Below are 13,707 nucleotides of genomic sequence, written 5' to 3' on the forward strand. Positions count from 1 at the left end.
ACATTAGCTGATTTTATTAATGGTAGAAACCTTGTATCAAACACATCAAAACAAAATCCAGATTCTCAGCCAGATGATCAAGATTATCAAGATGTAACTTTCAGCCACAGACACGACTCTGGTAACTGATACACTTTTTGTCACAGACCAGAGGAGACTTTCCTCTTCAGATTTATTCTATAAAAACTGGCTACGTTTTAAATTTAAACCTTTTTGTATGTCAGATCTGTAAAAAATAAATAAATAAAAAGGATCAATACAAATATTAATATTTATCTATATTTAAATAGATAAATATAATGTTTAAACTTTATATTTATCTATTTATTGTTCCCAACTGTGCACATCACCAGTTGAAACCTGAATACAGTAATTGAAGTACTATTCCAATATAGAGATAGTCAACGTGTATCTGTTGGCAACACTGTCCAGTTTTTTTTTTCAGCAGTTTTTATGATGGTGCCTTTGAACGCTGAGTGAAACGCTTATGTCTGAAGCAATGTGTTAATGATTACTAAGACAAGCTGACAATAGCTGTTAAAAAGTACTTCAAAGAAAGAAGTGGATCGTAGATTATTTCTGAAAAGGAGGGCTGCTCATTACATTTCCACCAAGTTCTCTGATGAGCAGGGGGCAGGATTGTCTCATAGTGAGGACGGCACAAGGTGAGAATAAACCTAATTATGAAATCTGAAATGGTTGTGATTGCACATACCTGTTCTATTTCTTTATGTTCCTCTGTCTTTCATGTTTATTAGATTAACCCTGGTGCGTGCAAGGACTGTGGCAAATGATACAAGTTTTATGTGTGTGGGGTCGGTTGGACCCCATTTCTAAACCCGAGGGTTAATTCATTATTGAGTTTGAAAGAATAGGAATCAAACTTTTCAGGCTTCAACATGAATATGTCTGAACGGCATGTTAATCAAAAACATAGTGAATGTCAGTTACACTGAAGCATTTCACACCTAGATTTTTTTTTACTAAACATATCAATAATTGATAACGGTTCAACAAATGAAGATGAAAGATGTAAATAATGTATGAAATGAGCCACCACTGCTGATGGTTGAAAATCTCACAGTTCTCTCTGACCAAAATAAAAATAAAAAAAACTTATAAGAACTGGTTGTGTTTCATTTTAGGTAAACTATGATGACTAATACTCTGTATGTGGTACATAAGAAAGGAACCCTAACCCTATAAACCCCATTATAGGTTTATAGGTAACATGGGTTACCAAAAAAGGTACCCCATGTTACCTTTTTTGTGACATTTCCAAATGTTTTCAGTCCAAATGTTTTAAACCCAACACAAATTTTGGGTTTAAAATTTGTGTTGCTATCAAGATAATCACCAATTACTGAGGTTTGATGGTATTACACAAGAAAAACTAGATATGGCCACAGAACTTGCATCATGTTCTTGTCATATGTTCAGATCAACCTGACTGTGTGTTAACCACCCTACATGCTTTTTAAAGTTTCACAGAAGAACTACACAGAAAAAAGAGAAGAGAGAATGCTGAGGAGTGTGGGCAGAGGGCTGTGGAACTATCACAGCGTTATCTTCGTCATCCTCATTCCCCTGCTGCTGCTTCCTCTTCCACTGGTCATCAGGACAAAGGTCAGTCTCCATGAGTCCAGCATCTGATCTTCAGCCTTTTGATTAGATTGTAATTTGACAAATTTAATAACAAATGTGGTCTTATTCCTTATATATATATATATATATACACACACACACACACACACACACTGTTCAGTTCAAAATTATTCTATCCCTGGGAAATTTGGGTTTAAAATTATTTTAGTTTCATCATTAATGTTTGTTTCTAATAGAAAATGAGAAAACAATATCAAAAGAGAATAAAAGCAGTGTTGATTTTGAAAGCAATGTTTGTTTTATTTTTTTAAATACCATGTCAAAAATTATTTATATCATTGTCAATAATAAATTACAAAAATCTTTATTAGCATTAGAACTACTAAGTAAATTTTATTTACATAGCACCTTTTACAGGTCAGAAGCCACAACATGCTTTACAAAATAGAAGATATAAAAACACAGAAGATAAAACAGTAGGAGAGATAAAATAGCAAACAGTGTAGAACTATAAAAACCAGTCTGAACAAATGTGTCTTTAGCTGCTTTTAAAAGTATTATGAGAATCAAGGCAGTGAAAAGTTAGAAACAATGCATTCCCTGTCTGATCTTAAAATGAGTCCTTGGGATCATTAACAGCCTTTAACTGGATGATCTGAGGCTGTGAGAAGCAGGTCAGAGATAAAAACTAGGACTTTAAAAGTAAGGAATACAGTTTTTAAAAAAGCTCTAGACCAGTGTTTCTCAACCTTTTTCGGGCCAGCGCCCCCCAGCCTTTATCCAGGTCCCTCACCGCCCCCACCAAAAAATTTGCAGGCTACTTTGCACTGACTATTATTTTATCATTAATATTACTGTCACTATTGTAGATGTTTTGATTTTTATGCTCGTTTCTGTATTTATCATCAAAAATAATTTCCCAGAGAACAAAAAGCCATGGGAATAGAAATTATTTTCACAGGTCTCTACGAAAAATGCAATGAACATTCAAGTTAAAATCTGTAGGCCTAACAGCAGCCAATCAGAGTGGACAAATATTCTTATTTTGTGCCATTTTCTAGTTGTTAAATATTCCACAAAATGATCAGATAAGATGAACAACATGCCAGTTTAAACTTTGATCTATTTGCAAAACGAGCTCTGCAGCATTAAAACATGGATAGAACTGTAACTACATTAATCATAGCTCTTCTTCTCTTCAGTGTTTGTCAGTTTCTGGTGGTACAGCTCTGTGCTGCCTTCAGGCGAATGGGACATCAGAGTATCATCTATAAAACTTCACCCACATGGCATTTACTATGCAAACCAGAGCTTTCAGTGGAAAAACAAAAGTTCCTTTTAATGCCACACAAATATGAGACAGAAACATGGATTATATCTTCATATAGACCTGTCTATTGATTATAGATTAATAGTTTTACTGGACAGAAATTACAAAGAACAAATCTGGTTCTTAATCAAATCCTAATGAGTCAAACTGAAAGTGTCATGGAGTCATCAGCCTCATGACAATAACACTGAGATGAAAAATAATATTGAAGAAATAAATATATCAAATCTAATTAAAAACATAAATAAGTGATAAGTTACTGTTATGGTCTGTAAGATATATTTATTCTCAGTATTAGATGTGGTCTCAACACACCCATGGCATTTCAATAATATTATTTTACCTTTTATCTGGAAATAGTGTCTGTTTATTCTTGCCATACAGTCCTCTGTATTAATTATTGCTCGAAAGGTCTTGCCATACCAGTTTATTCCTCTGTATTTACTTTAGTTTCTTAGTTTATTCTTGCATTTTGTTCTTCATTCATTTCCATTTAGTTTCCTTTGATTAGTATTATCCTGTCTTGGTTTATTGCTATGTCCACATTAGTTTCTTTCCTGTTGCTAATTAATTTTATCATTTATTGACGCTCACCACCAGTAATCTTCACTCATCACCTGCTGCGCCGCCTAATCGTCATGTGTTGATTTTTCACTGTTCAGCGTCGGATTCTCTGTTTTTATGCCATAATTCACATCTAGTTCGTCGCTCCGTTTTATGTCCCGCTTCTCCTGTTTCAGTTTTTTTGTTGTTTTTTTAACCCCTAAGGTGCAGGGCGGTCTGGAAACGTATCGATGGGGAAAAGGCAGACTGACATAAACCTTTTAAAACAACGGAAACAATTTCGGTATTCTGATTATTGAAATTGAAAAGTGCTGTGGTTCCGTTGTTCTATCACCCCCGTTTCATACCGGACCACTTACAGCTCCGGTGTTAACGCTATGAAATGAACGCTCTCTGTCGTGGTATCACCATGGAGGGATTTCTTTATTTAAATGGGTTCATTTTTCAGAGGGACACACAGTGAGGGTATCGTGATTTTAGTAATTACATGTTTATAAGAGCGATTTTCCATTGTCCTTCCATGGAAGTGGGCAGCATCCAGATGGAAATAACACTTTTTAATGTAAGTTGCTGCTTTGACATGATCACAGAACTGCCAAAACATATGTACAAAAATACCAGACAAAGTGAATCACAGCACCGTCATCAGCCGGTGAAATGCTGAACTGATGCGGTGAAGCTACTAGTAGCAGGAGCGGAGCTACAAGCTACAAACACTGAAGAGAAGAAGAAGGAGAAGAAGAAGAGCTGCCATCGATACAGTTGCAGCCAAGCATGATTTAATGTTACACAATACAGTTTTACCAAGTTGCTCAAAGTCTAAACTGGCATTGTTGTGCATTTAAGGTGTAAAGTTTACCTTCGACCAAACGCCCCCCAAAGGAATTCCAGCGCCCTCCTTTTGTAAAAATGTCCGCCAGCGCCCCCTGCCGTCCTCTGAACGCCCCCCGGGGGGCGGTACCGCCCACGTTGAGAACCGCTACTCTAGACTATAAGCTACCAACATAAAGAAATTAAAACTGAAGCTATGTGCTCTACTTTTATGTATTGCAGCAGCATTCTGAACTGTCTGCAGACCAGCAAGCTCTGCAGACATTTCAGAATGCTTTATTAGCATGTGGTTTATTAGTGCTTTACTAATAAAGCACATGAAAAGACTTACAATAATCCAGACTGAATAAAATAAAAGTATGGATAACCATCTTTCATCTTGGCCATTGACACCATAGACTTAAACCTAGAAATATTTCTTCATTTAAAAAAAAAAGGTTTCTGATTGATGTGCAAGAATAGCACTGCAGTGACATGGCAGAATCAAAACTAATACCTAAGTTTCTGAGGTTTGGTTTATCAGAAGATGTCAATATACCAAGGATAGGTTTAGAGTTGATTTATTTCTGTTATTTGAGCAGTAATTAAGGTTTCAGTTTTATCACAATTAATTTGCAAGAAATTATCACAGATCCACTCTTTGATATTGCCAACACAATTTATTAAGGAGGACAACTCTGTGATATTCGGAAGGTTTGAAGGAATAATATAATTGAATATCATCAGCATAGAAATAACACATGTGAAAACTGGTTTATTATTTGGCCTCTGGGAAAATATACAAAAAAGAAAATAAGTTCTAATACTGAGGTGCACCACACAGCAGGCTCTTGGATTCTTGCAGAAACACTAAATATTTTTCCAGAAAGATGGGAGACAAATCCACATAGACCGACTAGCCTGTTAATCAAAATACTGTGTTCAACAGTTCCAAAGGCAGACATTATATCTAGGGCCATCCCCATGAATTCTCCAGTCAGCTGACATCAAAATACCACTTTATTTAATGCAGTCTCCATGAGTCTCTGATGAGACTCAATGTCCAACATTAATTTTGTCTCTGGAGAGGAGCTTTTGATCAAAGACCTCATATTTTCCATGTAAGAAATCAATTGCTCTGCTACTACTTTATCAAGAAGCTTTGACAAAAACAGGATCTTGAAGAATGATCTGTAGCTGTGTAAAATCCAAGTTAGCCTTTTTTAATAATGGCTCAAAACAGCATGCTTAGTATGCTCCACAGCAGGGAAGTTGTCATTCCTTTACAGTTAGATGACCATTTTTGTCAGGAGCAGAATGGTACCATGACAACCAGTAGACATCAGTGCAGCTTTACAATGACCTTTCTCTACTATTTCCCACCAAGTAGCATCTCCATTACTGCCAATAGGTCTTAATATTAAAAGAACACATTGACCTAGGAGGAGAAGTATGTGGACATTTTCATCTCTCCAGGAAGTGCTGGAGGTAAAAGCAGGGTGAAGGCCCTCATTGGGAAGGCAAGGTCTGAGTTCTACCTGCTAAAGACTGCCTTGAACCACAGGGATGTGTCTCTGTGAACAGCAGTTCATGTTGCAACCAAAAGAAGAAGAGGACACAGACTGGCGATCACTCCTCAGTGGTCTTGGGCTCAAAGGGAGATAGGCACTGATGATGATGTGTTTGGGTATGGGAGAGAACATGTGAACTCCACAGAGAAACACTCAAAATTCAGACTAGCAGCTGTCCTGTTGCAATAAAGGTGGTTCAATAAAGTAAAACATTTTTTTGTCTTTTTACCATTTAGGTAGCAGAATGTGCCTTTGTGTTGCTACTCATGGCTGTGTTCTGGGTGACAGAGGTGATTCCCTTGTCTATGACTGCCATGCTCCCTGCCCTCCTCTTCCCCATGTTCGGCATTATGAAGTCATCCAATGTGAGTCAATTTTAAAAAGAAGAGGATTTCATTATGTCTGTGAAGTTAGTTGGTTTTATGCTACAGAGTCCACACTTTATTTATTTATTTAATAATAATAAATATAATAATAATAAAATAATAATAATAATAATAATAATAATAATTATTATTATTATTATTATTATTATTTTATTATTATTATATAAATATTTATTTCATCATTTTATTTTCTGAGTAACTTCAATCAAATTTTCTCCGCACTCAGTTTATTTTTAGATGAACATATTTGCATCTGCATCCTTGGCCATCAATAAATTACATTCTATTATGTTTATCACCTTGTCTCTCAGTGTTTAGGAGTAATTTAAAGCCACTTCTCTGTCCAAAATTGATTTATTTAATTGGAGTTTGAAAACCTTATCTGTCAAATTGCCTCACATGTGACCCCAGAACCTCAGGTTTAACTCAGAGACTGAAATATTAACTTGTTTTGTTGTTGCAAACAAGCCCAAACCATCAACCCTTCACCACCACGCTCCAAAGTCGCACAAAAGTGTTTCTTCTAAAATGCTGTTTTTTTTTTCCTAGTATTTTTACTCTGCTCTCATTGGTCCCAAGAACAATACACAATTTGTATTTTTGTAAGGACAAAAACACAAATTGTCCTTAAAATTTTTTGTTGTTGCACAAATTAGTAACCCTAATTATACTTAAATTAGTTAAATTAGTCTAATTAGTATTAGACTAATTTAACTAATACTCATATGAGCATTAGTTAAATTAGTCCCTGTGTTGTCTTGTAAGGCCCCTGATTGATCCCACCTCTTTCTTGTTGCCCTGATTATTTCCCCTGTGTATTTAACCTTACCTGTCTCCTCTGTTCCCTGCTGGATCCTTCTCATAGTCGTCATTGTTGCCGTCATAATTGTCTTGGCACATTGTGTGCCAACCTGAGTTCCTGTTCTTGTCTCGTCACTCACCTGTGGTTCTTGGCTTTAGCATTAAACACATTTCTCCACTTCATCCTGGGTCTTACACAGTGAATCTTAATCATCACAAAACCACAATTCATGACAGATTTGTGTAAATGCAACTTTTGTAGCCCTATATCATGCTAACATGTTGTATTTCAAGGGGGGAGGGGAAGGGAGTGGCCTTGAGCCCCTGCCCCTTTTATCCTTGATGCCCCTACTGCCCTTTTGAGGTTTTTGGGGGGTTTTAACTTTTTTTTTTTATCTGTGTGAGGAGGAGGGGGGTGGATCTGGGCCCTCTAACTATCAAATTATGGGCAAGGGTATTTATTTTTCGACATACATTGTTTGTGAATAAAAACGTAGGTCTGTTTTTTAAGTTAGTAGTTAAAGTTTTTCGTAATTGTCCTCGTAATAGCGGAAAGCCTCTCCTCTCCCCTAAACACAGAAATGGTTCAGCTGCAGAGAAAACTTCCCCAGTGCTGGACTAAATGCCCGGTTCGCTACTGACAGCCTGAATTGGTCCCACTGTGTGGGCCGGAACCAGATATCCTGATATAGAGAAATGGTACCGCGACTGTCACCGCAACGCACCTCAGAGCCTCAGTACCACCTGCTCCTGCTCACTGTTCGCTCTCTGCTTCACCTTAACCTAATGCTACTACCAGGCCGTTCTCACCACTGCTGACGGGATCTGGGCTGGATGTGAGCAACTGTGAATAGAAGTTACTGCAGAAGCTCATCTGCTAAACAAAGATTCAGCTCATAGCATTTGGATTCACAAAATATCACATAAACATCAGCAAAAATACTTTACCAACTATTTGGACCACAGCAACAAACATGCCACAATTAAATAAATCAAGATGTCCCAAAAGCAGGGCAGACTGGCATAGGGGCTATCGGGGGATTACAGGTAGATTCCAGAGATGCGCAGCGGCTCGCTGTTCATGCAGGACCAGGCCAAAGTAATATGGGGCCTTAGACAGAATCATGATTTAGGGCTGACAGACAGTCCCTGCCATCAGGTCATTTCCCCATGCAAGTGTAACCCACGTGACCGCCATGACCCACCCACCTTCCCTTTAAGCCGTCCCTTTAACCTCTGGGACCCTCATGTGTATTTCCGGGTTTTCCACTGTGCTGCTGCTCACTGTTGGTTGTTAATAAAACAATCTGAAATCTCCAAATGGACTCATCACTGAACAATTTAAATCCCTAAAACTCGAGGATCCGGGGTTGGGCTTTGTTGACGCCTGGTATACCATTCTACGGTGGCCCTGAGGTGCAAAACACTACAACATTAACGAAGCACAATTACAAATACAAAAACACTTCAACATTATGGAAAACACAACACATTAAGAAAAACACAACACATTAAGAAAACGGAAAAGGTAGGTCCCAGTGGGAGACATATGAGTTCGCTGATTGGACTACGGCTCGTTTTACTTTTGAACCGGAAGTTATTCTGGCGTGCTCAGTTTGAGTGAGAAGCAAAGCGGGAATACCGTATTCCCGCTTTGCTTCTCCATATTCCGTATACCGTATTTCCTAAATGTTGTTGTGTTTTCCGTAATGTTGAAGTGTTTTTGTATTTGTAATTGTGCTTCGTTAATGTAGTGTTTTGCACCTCAGGGCCACCGTACCATTCTTATGAGAACAAGTTAACATTGCATCCACCTTCTCAGACAATCCGTTACTCGACAGTCAGTTTTTTTTTCTCCCCCTTCATCGACTTGCTTGATGACGGAGGATGGTGAGCTACCCACACACCACCTGGTGGTAGGAAAACGAAAGACACTCTCCACACAGGAAACAAACTAAACTCTAAGTGAGCATCTAAAGGAAAATAACTATTCTCCCCTTACTCTTGGACTTCTTTTGAACTCTATTTGGTTTTGAAGTATCACTGATTATTATTATCATGACTTCTTTGTTGGTTTGTTTGTTTCCCCCCCTCCTTGTTTCTTTTGAGCAATTTATTTTTGTTTAGTTGTTGCAGTTATTATTATTATTATTATTATTATTATTATTATTATTATTATTATTATTATTATTTACACTGCAATAAATAGCAATATAAACAAAGTTCTTTGCATCAATTATCCACCCAGTCATGATTCCATGCTGTACCTACTTCTGATTCTACAAAGTGGTTAACACTAAACCTTGCAGTCAGACCTGCGCATTTAAAAAAAAAAAAGAGCGTTACACAAGGTTTACAACAATCACCCAATGGTTGCCAACTTAGTCACTTTTTTCACTACATTTTGCACACCCCCCCCCCCCACACACACACACACAATAAATTCTGAAAATCAAGTTTGTTAAAACTTCATGATCGACAAAATGATAGCAAAAAGACTGGAAAGGTATGTACCCTTACTTGTCAACCCAGATCAAATAGGGTTTATTTTAAATGGATTTTCCACTAATAATTTGAGGCATTTGTTTAACATAAACATTTGCTAACAAGAAAAAGATACCAAGTGTAGCCATCTCACTTGATGCTGAAAAGGCTTCCAATATTGTTGAATGGCAATGTCTCTTTTCTGTCCTTAAGAAATTTTGTGTTGAGTTTGTCAATTTGATACAATCTCTTTACAGATCCCCTCAAGCTAGAGTTATTACCAATGGGACCACCTCTGATCCATTTCGGCTGGGTTTGGGTTAGGGTTAGGGTTAGGGGTTAGGGTTAGTCCAGTTAGTCCAGTTAGTCCAGTTAGTCCTGCCCTCTTTGCGCTTGGCATCGAGCCCTTGGCAGAAGCCATCAGAAAACAATCCCAATATTAGTGATTTCGAGATTGGCTCTGACATACACAAGATTTCACTTTTTTCTGACAACATAATTTTATTTTTTAACTAATCCAGAATACTCTCGGTCACCTTCAGGAACTACTGAGTAAATACAGTTCATTTTCCTGATACAAAGTTTACCTGAAAAAGAGTGAGGTTTGGTCAATGTCTGTATTTGACTACAGTAAAGTTAAAAACATGTCCAGTTTCAAATGGTCCCCTGAGGGTTTAAAATATTTATGGGTGTTTGTTGATAGTAACCTTAAAAATCTCTTTAAACTGAACTTTGTGATGTTGTTCCTAAAAAAATAAAAAATAAAGTATAAAAAAAAAGATTGGTTATCAATTTCTATTGGTTTAATTTTTAGGTTAAAATTGCAATTGGTGCACCACTGCTTTTTTTTAAAAATAGCGATATTTCATTAGAGCGGTTGATTACTGTAACCAATGTAATGACCATTACTGCAAACAAAATATATTTAGTAGTTATTAAAGAAATACTTGAACGTCTTAAATATGTCGACATATTCCACAGAAGATTCCTAATGAAAGAAACACTTGACAATGTTCTCTATCCATCCTCTATGTACTGTTTTTTATCCTTCTTCATTTCTATCTTTATCTGTCTCCTTTTCTCTTTCATTTTTTATCAACTGTATCTTTCTCTGTAATTATCAGGTTTATTTCCTTACCAAGCTCAGACTGACAGGGTGAGTATTTCCCCTCTCACAGCCAAACTTGGTCAAACTTTTATTTGATGATGTCTGCATTCAGTTGCGTGTCAGGGCAGGGCATGACACACTTTAACTATTTTGTACACTTGGCCCTTTGCCATATATATGAATAGGAGATGTCCTCCAGCTATTTGCGTTTTTTTAAGTTTGCCGTTGAGCAGTCGCATTACTTTATTGCGACTTCCGCTCTTTTCTTGCTCTTTTAAATGTTCTATTGCATGTTTTGAGCCATGGAAATCCATTTCAAAGCATCACTGACTTTTAGCATCGTTAGAAATACAAAACACAGCTGCAGTGGATAGATACATCAGCCACTGGGTTTGCACTTGTAGCTTGCAAGCTGGCTTTCAAAGCGCGATCTGGAAAAGAGTAATTTCTGATGTTTGTAAACCCATTCCGATGCTTTTAAATTAACATCCATATTTTGACAGCTCCCTCTTCTTGCTCAGCCCAGTAAGCCCACACAAACTCATCAGTTTTTACCCAAAGCGCAGGATCAGTACTGTACAGCTTATCCATGAAGAAGACTGCGCTTCCACCGACTCTGCAGGTGCTAGGTCAGATACAGCTCCAAGTTCTGGCAGGACAATAAAGCCACTGTTAGCATAGCTAACATTTTGAGAAGCAGAGAGGGACGATAGATCTGTTCCATGTCCAATATGAGGTTTAAAAAAGGTTGGATATTTTCTTTATTACTTCCTTGTTACGCTCTTTTCTTTCTTGCCTTTGCTCTGCTGTCATACTGGAGCCCCAGTAAGCTCATGCTAAAATCTGGGCTTGCCAAGGAGACACCCAAGACATGCAGGACAGGGGGCTTGATGACCAGGGCTGGGAAACACTTCTTGTGGTGGAGACTAGTAGTACCATTTCTAATAAATGATTATTGATTTTATTGACATACCAAATGCTTTTTGTTTCAGTTCTTTATTTCAGTTACACTGTGACATTTAGTTAAACATTCTTTCAGGCAGAGGGACTGGCCATCCTTCCTGTACAGAAACAATGTGGGGGAAATGTCAGTTTGTTTCTGATAATTTTTATTGGTTTAATTTTAGGTTAATTACTTACCTTTTTGGGTTGGAATAGCAAAGGGAGACAAATGCTCCAGGTGCTGCTGAAAAGCTCCTGGAGCATACCATTTTCAGTCAGGAGGGGTAAGGCTCTGAGGAGTTACATTAAGTTAAATTTATTATTTGATTTATCTTATTTTAGTTCTAATGATTTGCATGCATGTAAATATTTGTTGGTAGCATTTATTGTTTTTATGTTAGGTCTATGTATGCATTGTTAGTTGTTTGTTTTTTATCACCCCTTTACTTGGTATGAGTGGTGAAATTGCCTCAGGTATAAAAGCCAGCTTCTCGGTCTCAATGTGAAATGGGTGTCAATAGAAATGTAACCTGCAGCTGTGAATAAATCCACCTCAACTGCATTTTGTTGTTTTCAACAGTTGCAGTTGCAGTTCTGGTTTTATGATTTGGTTTATCAAATTATTACTGATTTTTATTAAAACTATCCATGTTGCTTTAAGGTGGCAAAAGCGTACTTCAAAGATTTCCACTTCTTGTTAATGGGGGTCATCTGCCTGGCTACATCCATTGAGAAGTGGGGTCTTCACCGAAGAATAGCCTTGAGACTTGTCTCCATGGTGGGAGTCAACCCTGCATGGTGAGCACATCTCTAATAGACTGCTGGATTCTAGTACCTTTATTATTCAGCGGCTTCGTGCACAAAAAATTTGCGGCGCCATATTACACGCACAAGTTGGCCTGCATAAAAATTAACGTGTCATGAAAGTTATACATATGAATTATATATATGTAAAACCCGTACGAACATCTTCATGCTCATACAAAGGCGGCTCGGTAAAACATGTTTCACTATGTTAACAATGGATTGAGCAGTTGTAGCAGCTGTAAAAAGTGCAGGAAACAACAGAGGACAAAGATACAGTGCAGGAACCTTTATTGTAACAAATCAAGATAGGAATAATGGAAAGGTGGCCACTCCATGGTGAAAAAACAAACAAGCAAACAAAATAGGACACCAAATAAAAATAAACAACTTCCAGTCTAATGCAGGTGTGGATGGGCAATGCCCCTTCATCCCATCCATCCAAGAAAAATTAAGTAGACAAAAATAAAAACCTTTGTAGTCCTCAAATGGCCACCAGAGGGCAATTCCTATGTAACTTACAACATGTGAAACCAAACCTAGTTTAAGTGTGAACTTGTGATTGCTTTGTTCCTGTTTCTGATAACATGTTGTTGCCTCCAGGCTGATGTTGGGCTTCATGTCTGGCTGTGCCTTCATTTCCATGTGGGTTCAAAACACCTCGGCAGTTACCATGGTGATGCCCATTGTAGAAGCTGTGCTCCAGCAGATCCTGAAGGCCAAGGAGTTGGGATGTAATGGCAACGTCAACCCTAACCTGCAGCTATATGGTAACTGGATTTGCTTTAGTAAAACACAACTTAATAGGCTTTTGAAGAGTGAATCTGTCTTTGATTCACTTTCAACAATGGACACAGATCTGTCAGATCTCAGTCTTATTGGAAAAACGGCCTTTAGATTCAAAGACAAACATTCACATAATACCATTCATGCTTTAAGTCAATCACAACAAAAGTTTCCTCAGAAAGAAGCTTCTGTCAAATACAATGGTCAAAAACACCACTTCACTCCTTCCCAAACATCTTCATACCTCTACAGGACTGTTATCTGGACCAACTGCTCTTCTGCCCCCCATCCTCTTCCATATTTCCCTAAGCTCATTATTACAGCTGTCCTTTACTTTTTGATTCACTATTTCTGCTCCATCTTATCCTCCTCTCCATCTCATTTTTCTCATTCTTCTGCTTCTCAAAATTCTCCTTCCATCTCTCACCACTGTCTGTTCAGTCATCAACACATTCCCTTTTCAAGCTTTTGTCAACCAGACCTCCTCTACACCAATTCCAGTTCGATCTCTCTGTT

General features: G+C 37.7%; 1 protein-coding gene across 1 annotated transcript in view; it reads left to right on the forward strand.

Annotated features, from left to right (window-relative positions):
• Nucleotides 1-345: 345 nt before the first annotated feature.
• The window catches only part of slc13a1 (solute carrier family 13 member 1), a 59,826-nt gene continuing 46,464 nt past the window's right edge, over nucleotides 346-13,707 (forward strand). Inside the window, exons 1-5 of the mRNA XM_088006692.1 lie at nucleotides 346-665; nucleotides 1,484-1,626; nucleotides 6,117-6,245; nucleotides 12,263-12,399; nucleotides 13,009-13,175. Coding sequence (XP_087862818.1) covers nucleotides 623-665; nucleotides 1,484-1,626; nucleotides 6,117-6,245; nucleotides 12,263-12,399; nucleotides 13,009-13,175 — 619 coding nt within the window. The 5' untranslated portion in view covers nucleotides 346-622. The remainder of the gene's footprint in view (nucleotides 666-1,483; nucleotides 1,627-6,116; nucleotides 6,246-12,262; nucleotides 12,400-13,008; nucleotides 13,176-13,707) is intronic.

The sequence above is a fragment of the Poecilia mexicana genome, unplaced genomic scaffold, assembly GCF_051168715.1.
Source record: "Poecilia mexicana isolate PSO_F unplaced genomic scaffold, ASM5116871v1 scaffold_6, whole genome shotgun sequence".
Taxonomy (NCBI): domain Eukaryota; kingdom Metazoa; phylum Chordata; class Actinopteri; order Cyprinodontiformes; family Poeciliidae; genus Poecilia; species Poecilia mexicana.